The sequence below is a fragment of the Microtus ochrogaster genome, linkage group LG1 (genome assembly GCF_000317375.1).
Source record: "Microtus ochrogaster isolate Prairie Vole_2 linkage group LG1, MicOch1.0, whole genome shotgun sequence".
NCBI classification, from domain to species: Eukaryota; Metazoa; Chordata; class Mammalia; order Rodentia; family Cricetidae; genus Microtus; species Microtus ochrogaster.
The window spans coordinates 16094841-16113074 of NC_022027.1; the positions used below are offsets into that span (position 1 = coordinate 16094841).

At 35.3% G+C, this 18234-nt stretch overlaps 1 protein-coding gene across 6 annotated transcripts in view; it reads left to right on the forward strand.

Moving 5' to 3' along the window:
- The window catches only part of Pcdh7 (protocadherin 7), a 409507-nt gene that overhangs the window by 219879 nt on the left and 171394 nt on the right, over positions 1-18234 (forward strand). For 2 of the 6 annotated variants that reach the window (XM_026785254.1, XM_026785255.1), the window contains exon 3: positions 11406-11501. The exons of the other annotated variants lie outside the window; for them this stretch is intronic. In XM_026785254.1, coding sequence (XP_026641055.1) covers positions 11406-11494 — 89 coding nt within the window. In that variant the 3' untranslated portion in view covers positions 11495-11501. The remainder of the gene's footprint in view (positions 1-11405; positions 11502-18234) is intronic. 6 annotated transcript variants of the gene reach the window in all.

The following is an 18234-nucleotide window of genomic DNA, read 5'->3' on the forward strand; positions in this document are numbered from 1 at the left end:
GTGGAAACACACACACACACACACACACACACACACACACACACACAGAGTCCAGACTAAACATGTTAGAACCTATCTCAGAAATAACAATTAATATGTTAAAAAGTAATTTTATTGTGGAAGTGGTCAGTGGAAGTCACTGGCTTTGTATACTGTAGATGTGACAGTCTGCTACCATACAGAAATTTGTATATTTAAAGATGTTAGAGACTTTAGAGGAAAAGGTTGTTCCATTACAGTTTGAAAGTTTGTATTATATGCACCTTGAATACTATGTATCTTTTATTTAAAATACCAACGTGGTATGTGATACAACCTTTTAGCTAAAATGCTAACAAAAACATGTAAGATTTAATCTAAAGATTTGTTTTCCTAACCCTTTCTATGGTGTTTTCCCCCATTAAGAATAACATGCCTTATTGTATGTTTGCTAATGTATAAGGATATTTTTAAATATTGAGAATATTGCTTCAGAGCTAGTTCACTGGATGATCTCAACCATTTTTTTCATTTTAAATACCCTGTATACCCAATGCTCTTTTTTAGAGATTTAGTTTTCTTAAATACAAGTTTAAGAAAGTGCTTAGACTTGGCAGTCCTAAAATGAACACATCTCAGAAACAGCAACGAAGCCTCTTGTCTTCAGATGGATGTGTATAGAGAGTTTGTATATCAAGTTTCTGTAAAAACCTCTGATAATCCAATGTAAAAGCACCAGTTATTCATTATAACCATTTCTGTATTGCAGTATATTAGTTTTTATGCTCCTTTTCTTAGCACTGGAAGCCAGCCATAACTGTCCTTGGCTTCGGCAGTGCTTGCTATAATAAAGTCCTTTGGATATTTCTGGTAATAATCCTTTGTGGATGCAAATCAAGAGAGACCCAACTGTTCACTGACTTCTCCTTAATAGTGAATTGCATTCTTGGAAGATTCCAGCAGTTATTTTTCTATGGAGGTAAAAGTTTAATGTTGAAATAGTACTTATTTATTTATTTACAGCATTGATCTGTCTCACCGCCATGCCTAGGAAAATTGCTTCATAAAATACTTGGTAATGTAAATGTGAGAATGAAAGTTATATATCGTATGATTTATTGAAATTATGGCTTGTAGGAACATGATCGTCTCTATAAAGGAATCTAATATACATGTTGGAGAATAGTCCAGTGATGCCTAGTAAAACAGGATGCTGCTGCAATATCTGCAAAGCAGGTACCCATCCAGATTTATGCCCTTGGCATTTCTAATCATGCTTGACCTGGCTGTGCAAATCTGAATTTGATGTAGGAAACCTTAAAATAAGCATTTATTTCTGAAGCATTTCTCTTTCACTGAAGATAACATTTTACAGCTAGACTGCTTTTGATTGATTTCCTCATCCACTTCTGATATTGGATAGAAATGGATTTGTTTGTTTAGAGTAGGATTTTTAATTGAATTCATAACAGAGGGAAACTAGGTCAAAGTTGATGATATGGCCTGGAATCTGAGTCTAGGACCTATGACAGCTTGGTATGGCAGGCAACAGGACTCAGGATTGTGTCAGTATTCTCTACGCATTTAACTATTGAAATATGCTTAAATTATTCTGTCTTCTACCAGAAATTAGACCATTACAATATACTTGAGGAATGGTTATATGGGAGGGGTTTGAGGGAGGGTAGCTGAGAGGGGTCAGAAAGAAGTAAGGGAGAGGGACAAAATGAAATATCTATTTTAGGATCAGGGAGTTTGCTGTGAGACTGTGTCTTCTACTAACACCAGAAGCTACACACATTAAGTCTCAGCAACATGACTGCCTAAACATGAGCTATATCACACCAATGCACATGACAAACTGAATGGAGAAAAGCCCATGCATGAGGCTTCAACGCTACACAAAGAAACATAGCAACCACAGAATGCTGGAAACAAGAGAGATGGGCCTCCCCAGGGAGGAGCCACACACTGCTCAAACCCTCAGCCCTGAGACATATATACAGGCAGTATTATACAGATGAACAGTTACAGTTAGGAATACATGTGTTTGCTTGTATGTGTGTGTGTGTGTATGCATGCAATAACAATTAGTAAAAACAGAGGTTATGAATTTGAAAGTATTTAAGGGATTGTTTGCAGGGAGGGAAGGGAGAGGAGAAATGTAATTAAAGCATAATCTGAATTTTGAAAGTCTATTTAAATTAAAAACATAGTGAAATAAAAGAGAATTAAAATGTGTAGCTGAAAACTGTTAAACTTCTCAGGACTTTTCTTCTTGCCTTGCTTTTATTTTTGTTTCTGTCATCAGATTTTCAGAAGTTTGATTGAAACTCCCAGAGTGAAGTCTAATGTATTTGGTCAGTAATATTTGAATTGAAAATAGGATTATAAGTTAAGCTTTTTAAGATTAAACTCTCTTTAATAGTTTGGAATGTTGTTCAGTGGTAGACCACTTGCCTAGCATTTCTACGGGTCTATGTTTGATCCCTGACACTGCCGAACATAAGACATTAGTGGCTATTCAAAATGAATGTTTTAAAGACTGAGAATTACTTAGCCACAGAATGTAAAACTTCATAAAGTTATATTTTTAACACAGTAAAAAATGTGCAACAGCAAACCATGAAAATTTTGTGCATAATGTACAAACAGAGTTTAAAAGACAAAAATGCCGTTTCTTCTTTTACACTATTCTTAAAATAAACCCAGCTATTGTTTTTTTACAGTGGAATTCATGTGACATATGGCTTGTTTTCAAGTTCTCTCCATCCAGGAAATGCTTTACTTAACAAGAATATAAAAGAGCATGTAAGTAGAACGGGTGGAGGGGGGAGGAATAGGTCTTCCCCATACATTACTAGACCAATCTGCTGTTTATTAAATTTGCTGATCATCCACCAGTGAAGACAGCTGATTGAAATACAAAGAATTCAGCAGTTATGAGGAAGTATGAAAACACATGCACATGGCCTCCCCTTCTGCAGATTTATCATCTGTCAGATTTCTCAAGAGTATACCATATTTTATAGGCTCGAAATAAAACATTATGAATACATACATACATAATGAAAAAGAGATATATGATTTGAAGGAGCAGCATTGCCCAAAGTTACTATTTTATTTCATGTAATTTAAATTATAGTATTGAAAAAGGTGGTCTATGTGTTAGCTGAATTCCAGCCCTGAGCATATTGCTTATCTGTTTGGGTGTATGTGAACAGGTTGAGGGGGAAATAATTTTAAAAAAGTTTTAGCGAGTGTCTGAGATGCTTCGTAGCCAAAGAACAACTTGTATTTTAAAAATAAATTAAAATGCATTAACTACGAACAGCGGGCTGAGTATTTCGAGTGAAGGATTGGGTGAACAGAATGTTGTGATTCGCTCCCATTCTGCAGATCTATGAATAATCATTCCTTGAGGTTTGAAGAATATAAATAACAGTGCTGAGTGGAGTTATTTCTGCTTTACAAAGGAAACCTTCCATTTTGTTTTCATTTTCACTTGGGTAAACTCAAAATGCCTTTGCGTAGCTTCTGCTGATTGTATCCAAGACCTAAGCCTTTCTCTACGAAGGAAACACTTCCTGATTCTGAGTGGATTCCTGTGGTTATGTAGTGTAATGGACTCAGAATTGACAGCTGTTGTTTGCTTTAGCGGGGTTAAACTATAGTAGTTGTTGCTAGGAGGAGGTAGGTAACAAAATATTAGTTGCAAAAGTGAGATATGTCAAAGAAAAGCTGAAAGCCAATGAAGTTCTAGGAATGAACAATTGGAGAAGGATAGATTGAGTTAGGTTTTACGTCTCAGTGTAGTAATCGTAGCTGTTACTACATGTCATTTGTACCAAAATGTGCTTCAAAGCAATCACTCTGGAGAGGTAGAAATGCAAGTTCTCAGGTGATCACAACTGCTTATCTTGAGCTAACTGTGAGATCTAGAATATGTATGCTATAGGCATAAAAACATAAACAAGACAACCACTATTTTTATAGTCTAAATTGTCATTATATATAAAACCAAGGTGTGAATGATTATAAAATACTTATTTTATAATTAAAAAATTCTTTTGAAAACTATTTTTAGATATGTTGGTAGGATGGCTGGTACATACATGTATGTATGCAGTTATTCAGTATCAGACCTTTTAACTTTAGAATGCATTAATGTAAGGATGAACATCTTAAAGTATCTTGCTCAACATAGTATCTCCAACTACTAGGATATTATCTAGTATATAATGGATGGTCACTAAAATTTCTTGAAACCTGAATAAAACATTGCTATCTAGATCTAGGTTTTATCTACAATTCCCCACCAACTTTTTTTTTCTTTGCTTGCACTTGAGTTTACTTAGTCTAATTGTGCTGATAGAGAATTTACTCAGAAGTACTAATTACCATGAAGTAGATTGTCTTTTGAAAGGGTACAGGTTAATTCCAAGCATTTTGCTGAAGAGTGTACTTTACATTTAAAGACTGTTCTTCTCTGAGAAGTACAATTTCTTTCATCTCTTTGTTAACTGCCATAAAGGATGTCTTTGAAAAAATTTGTTTTGTAATTGTAAAGTTAGTTTTCTTACATCTCTGTTCATCACAAACCTGTACTACCCAATTTAGAGTGAGGGATAACTGTGATACAATTATTTTTTTACTATACCCTTAAAATGTATGTGGCTGGAGAGATGCCTGAGTAATTATAAACAGTTATTATACTTGCAGAAGATTCAAATTCAACACATGGTGTCCACAGGGCAGTTCAGAACCCATTACAATTCTACTTCCAGGGGTTCCGACGTCCTTCTATAATCCTTGAGGGTACCAGGCACGCAATGATGCACAGGCATACATATATTTTTATGACTAATTCTCCCTTGAGGAGATCTTTAATCCTAACGCAAATTAATTATTATTTGACATTACACAACTAATTATATACTTTTTACCCACTTTTCTACTCATTTGTTTATTATTAACACAGAGACCAAAATAAAAGACAACTTTAAGGGTCATTTTTTTTTTTTAAGTCTAAGACATGGAAGAGTTGCTTAGACTTGTGATTTAAGAACTGCCTCCACTATCTATGTTTTCCTATATGAATTTCATTCTGTAGTGTATGGTAATGTCAACATACATTTTTCAACTGTATTTTGTTTACTGTCTGGGTTAAACTGGTTGGGGTGATAGTGGTTTGGGGGAAAGAGTTGGGAATATCTGCATATGAAAAGGTTCTCAGCTGTGGTTTTCTAGATACTTCATCTTTTTTTTTCTTTTTTTTTTTTTTTTTTTTTTTCTAGATACTTCATTTTCTATCATCGTATTTCTGTTTTAAAATTCACTCGTCACCATATTGAGCTTCTTGACCAGAAGTGATTCACTTCTGCAATTTGCATTTATTTTGTTGCTTTCCTCCTGTTCCTTCTGCCTAAGTGTACTCTAATGGCAACCGTTCATTCTTTTTTTTTTTTTTTTGGCATATGCCACTCACCCTTTATATTATCACAACTAATTGTTCCATGTGAAAAAATATATATTTCATTTCAATTCTAGCCTTGCCTGCCTCTCACGGCAATGGTTCTTAAGATCTACACCTGTATTTCTTTATATTTTTACCAATTCTTTAAATGTTGATGTAATTAAGAGTTCCTGAACCCTACATATTGCATCTCTGTTTTAGCATGTACTCCTTCACTATCACACCATCTTAACATCTATCATTTATCTTGCTAGAATATGGCCCCTATAAGCAGACACTGTATTTTTATAATTATCACTCTTTTTAATCAGCTCAATATTAAAGAGGCATAGTCTGGACATTTTCAGACTATAGCGTCAAATCTTCAAGATTCAAGTCCATTTCCGTGATAATGTTAGGAATTCACTCTAACTCTCATTCATTCATGCATAAGAGAAGCTGTCTGAAGCTGTAATTTTCATTTCTCTCATTTCAGAGAGTTTTTGCCTCTGCACTATCAATTATCTGACTCTCTAACATTGCAACATGCTGAATAAAGACTAGGAAAAGGAATGCATCCTTCCTGTAACAAAATAGTTATTAAGAGTTACACAAAGAATAAAACAATGTCTTTCATTTTATGTCTTAAAATATGGGAGTGTTTCATAAAATATCTGTCTCTATGCATATATATATATATATATATATAAAATTTTGTGGCTATTTTCAAACACACTTATAACTATTTAGAGTGTACTACTTTCAATTCAGAATGTAGTGAATATCAATAGCCAACCCCAGATAAGCACAAACACTCAGTGCAGATTAGTTTCTAAAGTGTATTCTAGTCATAAAACCCACTTGCTAGGGCACGGCCTAGAACACACTGAGTGCTGATGAAACCTTGAAAGACCAAATTGAATTATCAAACAGATGATATCATCAGTAGTATTTTAAGTGTTCCAGAAAAGTCTCAAGCAGTATTATATTGACTGTTTAAACTAATACCAAGTATTGCCGGGCAGTGGTGGCACATAGCTTTAGTCTCAGCACTTGGGAGGCAGAGACAGGTGGATCTCTGTGAGTTTGAGACAAGCTTGGTGTACAGAGCAGGTTCTATGAAAATCACAGCTGCACAGAGAAACCTGTCTGTAAAAAATCAATAATACATAATATATAAGTAAATATAATAATAATAATAAAATAACAAGTTTAGGATAAGATGAGAAAAATTCAGTTAAAATGTAAAATTTGGAGCATGGAAATAAGTGGATTTTTTCAAAATAATACATGTATTAAAATAAAATGATCAGCAAACGTAATTCACCACATTAAATAAGTTATAAACAAGTACTTAGGTCATCAGTTTTGTGCAAAAACAAAAACATGCCGGGTGGTGGAGGCGCATGCCTTTAATCCCAGCACTCGGGAGGCAGAGGCAGGTGGATCTCTGTGAGTTAGAGGCCAGCCTGGTCTACAAGAACTAGTTCCAAGACAGGAACCCAAAATAAATAAATAAATAAATATTTAAAAAAAGCTTCAGAGAAACCCTGTCTCGAAAAATCAAAAAAACAAAACCAAAACAAACAAATAAAACAAAACAAAACAAAAGAACAAGCATCTACGAGATAATAATAAAATGTATTAATATAACAAAATTCTGGTGATATCTTGTTTGTACAAATAAGGCTTGCCTGAAGATCAGAAGGCAGAGCTAGCCACTAGCTAACCAAAGAGGTCTGGAGGTCTGTACAGACAGACAGGAAGTGATATGGCTGAGCAGAGAGAAAAAATGAGGAAACACCAGTCAGTCTCTTTTCACATGGGAAGATGAGAGGTAAGGTGGCTGTCGTTTTGTTCCTTTATCTCTTTGATGTCTCAGCATTTTCCCCAATATCTGACTCCAGGACTTTATTATTAAGACCTACTAGAACTTATGCTACACAAAACATAATAAGATAAAATGGAAACTAAACACTGGAACTGAAAAATAACAGAATGATATTAGCTCAAGAGAAGACACAAGAAACAGATTAACTTGTTTGCACACTCAGAAATCTCATAGCAACACTAAACTGGAAGCCATAATGCATACCAAAACCTGTTGCTGATCTATGCACCAGGTCTAGAATTTTTTAAATGTATTGTGTGTACTTAATCTTCAAATATTAATAAAATTATCACCTAAGAAAATTTTATAATAATAAATCTCAAAGTTGTTCATGACAGTACTTTAATTGTCATTATGAGAATTAATTTTGAAAAAATCATGCATAACATTAAAGAAAATCAATGAAGAACATTTTTAGTTAAATAAAAATTAGTGAATGTATTTTGGTTGCCACTGAAGGAGGTTCCTAATTACATGGTTAAAGTGAATGAATGTGGTCCACCCTCTATATACTCTAGCCCTACCCACAATTCAACAGATGCTATAATTATGATTGCAAAGGTAACCTTCTTCATATTATTCAGCAGCTATTACCAAGACATAAGATGAGAGAAAACCCAAAATATCTCATAACCTAAAACATGGTATCAGGTAAAGAATACACTGGGTAATCTGTGGCTGGAAGCAACTGACGGTGAAGTGTTTTACTCAGATCTAGAACTAAAATATGTTGCAGGATATTTGATTGTACAATGACATCCTGTGACTATATTAATAAAGTGGAATCGAGGTGGATCCAGCAAGTAGTTGGCAGGACTTAATCATAGAGTATCAAAGGAGCAAACACCCAGAAAGAGAAAGGCCAGAAAAGATTAGAGGGACTTGGAGATTTGTGGGTTTGGGAGGCTTCATTTTTGGTCTAGGGAGTGTAGAGAGAAGGTTAGCTGGAGGCTCCTTGGTGCTTCTTAGACCTATCAGGTTTTTACCCCAATATCTGACTCCTAAATCTTTATGAGCAATAGAACAACTTAGAAAAACACAACAAAAATATCTGTTTTCCAATTCCCACAGAAAATTTATTTTTCAGGCTTGTGTCACCAACAGTCTAAAGAAAATAGTTCCGATAACTAGAATCTGTGGGTCTTCCATGCCTATCATTGTTCCACGTACACCAGGCTATTAGAAACAAATCCAGAGAATCAGGCGAAGGACAGGACTCACACAGATTAAGTCACATCCTTGTCACATCTTATTCTGTATTTCTTCTACACTACCCATACTTCCACAGCTTTCCCCATCACAAGGTCCATATCGGCTTAGAGAACTCCACAACCTCCCTGATATTTTTATGAGCACCCTTAACCTTGTTTCTTAAGTCCAACCTTTTGTCCCCACTTTCCTCAATGTTTAGAAGGCAGCTCAGTGTGTATATTGTCAATCAAGTGTATTCCATCAATCTCTTTTCTTCTAACGCCCCACCACTTTTGATACTTTGTCCATAATTTTCAGTCACTTGGAAGATAACATTTGTGTTCTGCTTTGCCCTTAAAGATCACCAGAGCTTCCTGAGTTTAATTCACTAAAGCACACAGAAACCAGTCACAACACCTAAGAAATACTAACCTTGCAAGCAAGGACATACATTTTTCTGCATTTAGAAGGTCCAAGAATCAGAGTTAATGGCCTTTTGGATAGTGTTTTACATGTTACTATATTTTGTGAAAGTTCCTAACACTCTTACAGCATCATTACAGATGTCAGTGTCTCTCTATAGAAAAGATCAACTTCCCACCAAAATTCTTGTATTCATGAAAGTGACAACCCATCCCTTTCTTCTTATCCCTACATGAAATCTAGATTGTATCATTCTTCATGAACATAATTTCTACCAGGAATGCCTAACTAATAGCAAAGATTCTTTCATTACCTTGATCCCTACCTTCAAATTAGCAGTTTTTATTTCTCTTGCTTGAGAAACTTCTATATTCAGTTCTACACAGCTATTTATAAAATTATTGTACTTGACTTGATCAGTTGTAATATAAGTATTCCTCTCTTTTAGTGTACGTACATTTACCGAAGTTACTTTCTTATCTCTGAAAAGTTTCAACTATACAATCGATAATATATAAACACATACATTTCCTTAGACCAAACAAAGATTTAATTATCACTGAAAACTTTAATGTATTAGGGATCTATTCTCAAAACAGTCTATTTCACCACATTAAATGTAACCGTCTGGCTGCAAACTCAGAGCATGTGGATTCTATTTTTTTTTCTTGGCTTGCAAGATTCCCACATTTTATTCATCCAAAGTTGAAGCATTTTCTGATCCTAAAATAATCACCCAGTAGTATTTAAATATGTGAATAGTTTGGTTTAATTTAAAAAATATTTATTACTGGACTTTGTAGGTTTTAATTTTTGAAAGTAATTTAAACTTAAAAATGCTTTGCGGAGTGATATTTTAAATTAAATACACAATAGTTACAAGTAAGAATCATGACCAAACATCAGGAAAAGAGTATGGCCCATCAGATAATTGAGTTTGTAGTGTGGAGATGTTTCTTTTGATTCAACAGGCCTACATAGTACTTCTACCTCCAGATTGCTGTGATGTTAATCTCTGATGATAGGAATTAGTTTCCAAGATTTCTCAATTTAAGAACTGACTAATACTATTGCCTAAGCTTTAGGTGTTTCCTGTTAAAGAGAAAGGAAGGCCAATCAGAAGTTTGTCAGAGATAAAAGATGTAAAGAAACTGGAACATTTTGAGACATACTGTCTAACAGGATCATGAAAAGACCAAAAGGATTACTGTGTTCCAAACCTCAAAGATTTTTCTGATAGCAGCTTTCCTAAACATTGGGATTAAAAGTTGAAATTACTTTTAGAAACAAGAATGCAAACACATCGTTGCGCAAATCCTTGTCTTTACAAGAAAACTTCAACAATGTTGCTGCCTTTTGGTCATAAATACACTAAGAAATATTTTTCTGTGAGTCAACTTATTTTTTATATAAAGGAAAATTAACTGCTATTTCTAATTCTTGGGCAATTTTTTTATAGATCTAGCTTTTTATTTTACAGTTCCGTAATAAATGCATTTAAATGTGCAAGTTAACTTTTACAATGTCTAAACTTCGTTAAATAAACTATTCAAAAGATACACTTCTTGTGTAGTTCTCAACTGAATATAAACATAAAAAATCAAAGATGTCTTTAAAAACCAAACAGAGATAATGTGTGTAGCAAGTCTTGCTTTTCATGTGTAGATTTATTTCATACACTGGTATTAAAATAATTATAATTAAAGTACAAATAATTTATTAATATCAACTCTTTTAAAATATTTCTTTTTTTCTATATAACTCTATTTACTGAAACTATCACGAACCACAAATAATGTTTAATATATTAAGAATGAATATTTTGACAAATTTCGTTGGATTGACCTCACAAAGTTTGTGGACTGCTACTAAACTAAATAGCTTTTCTATTAAGTTAAAGAAGTTGTTTTGATGTTAAAGTTGTGTATCCTTAGGAGAACAAGAAAAAGAAGCCCTTTTTGTGTCAGTTGGGTATCAACTGGGTAGTGGCAGCAGACAGAGGTAACATAACCCTGACTATTGGAAAGCCTCTGTGTGAATGTCATCCTATAATTGTTTTTCCTATTTTAGAAATCCATGTCCTAATGTATGGCTTTAAGCTACTCTGTTTATCTGAAATGTGAGATTAGGACATAAAGTCATGATGAATAGCCACACTCTGGAGGCAGAGGCCTACATGGTCTACAGAGCAAGTTCCAAGACAGCCAGAGCTATGCAGAGAATGCCTGTAAGAAAAACAAACAAAAAAAAAAACCCACTAACGAAAAAAGAAAAACCCAAAATAACCTAGTTTGTTAGCATTATTCTTGAGATTTATATTCTTTAAAGGAAAGAAAGCAGAAACTAAGTTTTTGGAAATGGTTTTGTTGACACAGTCTGTGAATGGATACCACAGTCTGTGGATGGACACCGGGTGCAGCCACTGCTGATTTTCCCTTTACATATTTCACCATCTCCCTTCCCCAGGTGTTGCTGCCATCACTACCTTTCCCTTCCTTCCCTTTCCTCATGGCAAGACGCATGGAAGAAGAGTGCTGTTAAGGCCTCTCCATTAATCAACAGGTATGGCGGTTCTCAGCTGCCCCGCTTCCGAGCATTCCACCGCAGCTCTGTCTCTCTTTACACTTAGACGACACCATTATCCACTACACAGAGCGTAAAAACAGAAGAGGGTTGGGTGTGTTTTCTCTTTACATATCAAACATGGCTCATCGCAGAATTCCCTCCAAAGTTGCAGATCTTTTTTTTATATAGAATACAGAAGATTTATTGATATTATTCTCAAAAGGGTGTTATGTTCAACCAATTGGAGAGGAATGATCCTGCATTTATCAGTTGTCGCTTTCAGCATTCTACAAATACTGATTCCATACATTAAGAGGAAAATAAAAACACATTATGGATTTTAATTCAGAATTCAGTCTGATTTGCATTTTAGAGGCATTGTACAAAATGATAGCATTCACTTTAATACTTGTTCACTGGGTTATAAAATCTTAGGTGTAAGTCAGACCACACATATCTGAATCTATTTCAAAACTGCCACTCTGATGTGAAAGTATAGTGCCTGCTAATTACTACCAGGAAAGCTTCTATTTTTTGTCAACTCATCTGGTGGCATTTGAGGAAGATGGAAGAGATTGTTGCGTTCAAGCTGTCCCAAGATAGCCTGAATTCAGAGTGTTACATTTTGAAAGGAACTGAACCCCCAGGGCATGAGTCTAGCAGAGTCATGACCAATAAAACATAAGCTCTTAGTCATTCAGGGGCAACGCCTGTTGTCTTGATTTCCTCTTCCACTGGTGGAACTCGCCTGCCTGGCTCCTGCACAGGCTTGTTGTGGCTTTCTCTGATTCTTTGAGATGTGTGAACAGAATCCTACCTTTGGGCTAGGAAGATTGTAGGCAGAGGTCTTTAAGGAAAAACGAGAGTGTCTTTCAGTGTGTTGTGTGTGGAAAAACTGTGTATACAGTTCTTAGACCAGACATGTACTAAGAGAGCAAATCACTTCTAGTTACACACGTTTAGCTGGATTTCAGAGATCATGAAGAGTTGTTTCACTGTCTCTAAGTATGTTAAAATGTCAGCAAATCTGGAAAGGTAATGAATCTCAGGTTAGATGATTAATCTTTAATTAAAAGCATATGGCTTCCTATCAAATGATCACGGCTTTGTTACCCTTCAGAATTCGTCCTGTGCCCATGCTTTTATTCTTTATGTCTTAGTGACTTTGATCTGAATACACAAAATCTCTGGCCACCACATCTTACTCTACAGATTCTGTTGCTCATGTCCACATGTGTTTGTGTAGTTGGATCACTTTATGTAAAGAACATTTCATCAATGCCTATTGGGAAAATGTGCGTTACAGCCTATTTAGAGGTCACTATGTCAGAATGTTGGCTTCTATTTTCTCCTAAATTTATCTACATAAATGTATTACTTATAAAAAGGTCTATCTGTGATGTTCTAAGTAACCAAGGTCATTCAGGATTCTCTTAAAGTAAGGAGTATTTTGAGTAGTTTCTGATACATCCCATGCCATGTCACAATGACCTTTATATTTCTACAGGACAGACATTCACCCATCCCTGAAGAGCAGTCATTTTGTTTGCCCTCACATAAACAAAAGTTTTTTCCTCATTTACATTCCTATATATTACTGTTTCTTTCATATTTCCAGTAGATTGTGACTTTTGGCCTTTATTAATTTCTGAGGTTACTCAATATATTTTTTTCAAGATATAATTAATATATTCCTTCAGTTTTAGCATTTATACTTCTTTAAAGGTGTGAAATTATCACACATACACAAAATGATTATTTAATTCCACAAATTTACCAAATAAAATGATAGAAAAGAACCCAACATTCTTATATCTTATGAAAGCTAAAATTTCAAGAAAGGTTTAATAGATTTGAAAGGTATAAACCACAAAAATTATACCTTACATTATATGAAGGAAATGTATACCAATATGAAAATAAACTTATGAATATATATTTTTAGAAGAAAGGAAACTTAAAATTTAGATTTAGTGATTGAAGCAGGGAGAGAAAATTATCTTTTATAGAAAGAATCAGAAAGTTCTAAAAAATTATTAAAATTAGCTGGTAGGGGTGGTAGATGTCTTTAATCCCAACACTTGGAAGGCAGAGGTAGGTGTATCTCTGTGAGTTCAGGGCCAGCCTGGTTTACAAGAGCTAGTTCCAGGACAGGCTCCAAAGCTACAGAGAAACCCTGTCTCAAACAAAAAAAAAATGTATTAAATTTAAAATAAATTTTTAATGAAGAAAATGTTACTGAAAAATAAATACTGAACAAACTTAAATATTGTAAAGTAAAACAAATCAGTGGGACTGGGAAAGAGGAGTATTATTTATGCACTGATATTTCCTTTATTTAAAAAAAAATCTTTGCTCTAAATGTCTGGGATGACTACTTTTGTGGGAACAACACTTCTGAGTGTGATAAGGCCAAATGCATTAATTTTGAGCTGTGCATTTTGAATTTAAAATATTGACCCAAGAGAATACAGTTGAAATAGGACAAGAGAAAAGTAAGGTGTATGTCTAAATCTCTCACCTCACCACATTCTACCGATAAGTGCAAATTGAATGAATTCAACATGTTAGATCCATAGACGGACAGACCAGTTTGTGTGTGGAGTGACTGGTGCATAGGATACATGTTTGTTTGTCTGTTATTACTGATACAATTTTAAAAGTGACCAGTAAGACCAGTGGTGTACAAATCCAGTATTAGATTAGGCATATATCCTCCCTATCTATCTGTGAGGTTTTCTCCTGTGTGCATGAATAATCTCAGTGACGCAAAACATAAAGGTAGCCCACTCTACTTTAGCATATTTCAGTTCTCCACCTTTTCTCCTCTCTCCTCCTCTCCCTCTCTTTGTCCCTTTGCCACACTCCATCCCCCACTCCTGGGTATTTTTTGAGCTGAAATCTACCTCCCTTTGACTTGTATCTGTTTATTGATACTCCCTTTGGGAAAAGGAAAAACAAGTGGTCTTTTCCAAATGAAAGTATTTTCGGATTTAAATTCAGACTGACACTACGTCAAAATGTCTAGACATTTCTGTCTCTCCATATACTTTTCCCTGGTTGACAGCTCAGCCATTTTAATATTGTCATTACTTGGTTGCAGATCCTTCTAGTGTTCTGGTTGTTATCATTTTCTCCTTTAAATCAAAATGTTCTTTTTTTCATAAAACAAGAAATTCAGGATGGGCAATCCTCTTTTATACTAATATACAATCTATTGGAAGTGTCTAGTAATTTCATTGCAATGTCTTCAGGCTTGAAAAAGAAACAGAGTTTATAACTATGTAAGTCTTTGGACAGAATTTTCACGTATGTATGTTACTGTAGGCAATAATTAAATAGATTGAACACAAGCATAAAATTTAGAAGCAAAAAGAGTTTTTGAACGAACTCGATCTTTATTAAAGTAAACCTTTACCAAAAACCAAGTAAATTTAGCAGTAAGAAAATAATATTCTTAAGTTGATAGTATTAAGTAGAGAAAAAAGAAGATTCTCTGAGTTCAAATTATTGACCTATCTGATAATAATATGAGCTCATCTATAACAATAAGTTTCACAGAGGTCAAACTAGAGCAAAATAAGAATAAAACCTGGGTAAGGCATGTGCTGTCAGAGCTGTGCTAAGAAAAGCGACTACAAAGTACGCTCCTCGCTTATGTACTCTTGTTTAATGCCAAACTGCTGTCAATGTCCCTCGGCGAGTTCTATTTATGAGTAGATTACAACACGCTCTCAGAGGCCCTGCACATCTAACTCTCAGTGAGGGCCGGCACAGAATATATGGGCTTTCTGAAGCTGTGAAATTTAATTAATTTTCTGGCAGAGTACAGTTTTCATGCCACATGCCTTTGCCCTGACCCTGCTCAGGACTTCTATTTTCAAGGGTGATTTATATATTGTAAACCTATATCATCTTAATGAAACTCTTCCATGTGGTAATTTCAGTGCTTGACTTAATTTTCTCAAACACTCCAGTGCCTATATACATTGTTTTTTTCTGTATTACCAACTGTTGTTGACTAAGTTGCATGAGTATATGCATGTCCCCCTCTGATTTCTTGATATTCAGACCGCAAACCATTGCTCTTTAGGTATCGCGTTAAGTATAGGACTCTTAGGTAAATTTTTAAAAGAACAAGAAACGTCTGTCTGCTTTGTTTCTCACCGCTATTGAAGGCATAAGCCATGAGTAGAGTATCCAATATCGCCCATTTAGTATGGTAATGAGCAGAATGAACCCAGGGAGCTTTTGCATTGAACACCCCTTTACACACTCACCTGCTGCATAAACCTAAGTCTCTTGGACATCACCTTTAGTGTCATTTCTGGATTTTGATAAAACATGGAAGACTAGAGAGTTTAGAAATTGGCATTTTGCTTCAGCTTTGCCAGTGACTGACAGAAGTACGATTCGTCATCTGTACAGTGGAGATGCTGTTAGTTGAGAATGACTTGTCTGTGTGAATGAAGGTACTAACTTTTGTCTCTAGAGCCGTTCCCTCAAGTAGGAATCTGAGAACTTGCTTTTACTCAGTGGCATGGACTACTATGATCATGCAATTAATTACCTTATATTGCCACAGACTTGCTGCATAAATCTTCAAAAACACTTATTTAAAAAGAAAAACTGCTGTAATTTTGAAGTGTTGTTATGTATGTATATATACATAACACTGTGTGTGTGTTGTGTGGGTGTGTGTTATGTATTCAGATGTGTGTGTGTGTGTGTGTGTGTGTGTGTGTGTGTGAGATTCAGATGTGTGTGTTACCTGGGGTGCCATATGTTAATGGGAAAAATCAAAGTCCAATACGGGTTTCTTAATACAAGAATTTAAGAACAACAACAAAAACCATAAAAGCTTGAGAACAGTTTTATTAGAGTTCAGAAGAGAACTTCCAGGGAACTCAAGCTGTAAATTGCAGGAACTGCCAGAGAATGGAGAGTGGTATAGAGTAAATTATGCCATTTATAAATACCACATGGCAGACAAGCAGCCATGTCATGGGCATGAGGGCTTTAAAGAAAGAGTAAAAAATCCTAAAGTACCTGAAAAGAAATGCTTAAGATCTAGACAAATGCAGAAATAAAGAGACAGGAGAGGAAAAGAAGGAAGAAAATAATGAGTTTTAGCTTCAGGATCCTGAAGGTTAGGACTCCAAACAGAAACTCGTGGAGGGCCTTACCAACTGCCTGGAAAGCAAGACATTCTGGGAAGGAAAAGTATTTTTTGTCAGCAAATAGATAATTATTGCTCCCATCTCTTCAGTGTGGCTTAATGGCAAATCAGAACTCTGAGGTTTGGTTCCTGGCCATGGGGACTGACTAGCTGAACTGCATTGACTCTTAATGAAAGAAACAATGGCATGTCTCTGCTCAGAAACAGAGTCCATTCTTTTGAACAGAGTGAAAAGCTTTTAGTTAGTGAACATTCACTGGTACTGTGCGCGCGCGCGCGCACGCGCGCGCGCGTGTGTGTGTGTGTGTGTTTCTCATGCTTAAAAATATTTGCACCTAATTAAATGTTTTGGGAAGAACAGTGCCATTAGGATATTTGCAGAACTTCAATAGAAGCTGGATTTCTGTGGACTATCACTTATGACTCTTTGTTCTAGAACAAATGACAGTGGGGTTACACCGTGAAACATCTCTTGGTAAATAAAAATTTTACTACTTGCTCATATAAATACTCATTGAAAAGTGGCCCATAAAAAAAGCCTGTGCCATATTAATGAAAATATTAACCTCCAAGTTTTCATGGCAATTTCCCATTTTCGTTATCAACATTCATGAAAGAATAGACTATCAGATATAATGAATTCCACTTCTTTTTTTAAATTTATTTATTTATTAAAGATTTCTCTCTCTTCCCCGCCACCGCCTCCCATTTCCCTCCCCCTCCCCCAAATAAGTCCCCCCCCCTCCTCAACCCGAAAAGCAATCAGGGTTCCCTGTCCTGTGGGAAGTCCAAGGAACCTCCACATCCATCCAGGTCTAGCAAGTTGAGCATCCAAACTGCCTAGGTTCCCACAAAGCCGGTGTGTGCAGTAGGATCAGAAACTCATTGCCATTGTTCTTGAGTTCTTAGTAGTCCTCATTGTCCGCTATGTTCAGAGAGTCCAGTTTTATCCCAGGCTTTTCCAGACCCAGGCCAGCTGGCCTTGGTGAGTTCCCCATAGAACATCCCCATTGTCTCAGCTTCTGATGCCATTTAACCAACAACCGACAAACAAGTAGTCACATGCTGGGGACAAGGGCTTTAAAGAAAGCAGAAAAAACCCTAAAGTACCAGAGAAAGGCATGTTATTAGCAATAATTCTGTACTGTAGTTTGATGATATCATTTTCAATTTTTTTTATTGGAGCTGATGATTGCAAATTTGTAAAATCTGTAAGAAGATGACTCTTTCTTAGATAATGCTATAATAATCCAATGACCCTTTTACTCATTAGAGCTGCAACTAAGGATAGAATGGCACTAATTTTCTTTTGTGGACCTACTATTCACTTTGCTGTCTGTAGATTGGATACTATTATTCTACTGTGACAGGAATGATAATCATGAAAATTGTAAGAGATGACTTTTACAGGAGTAGTTTGTTTGATTATTTTCTAGTCTTTAAGGTATAAAAATAAAGTATTCACATAGACTCTGAAATTATTTTACCTGGAAGAGATTATGAAAATTTTCTTCCATGAAATGTAGTTATGGAAGAAAAAAGAAGTGAAGA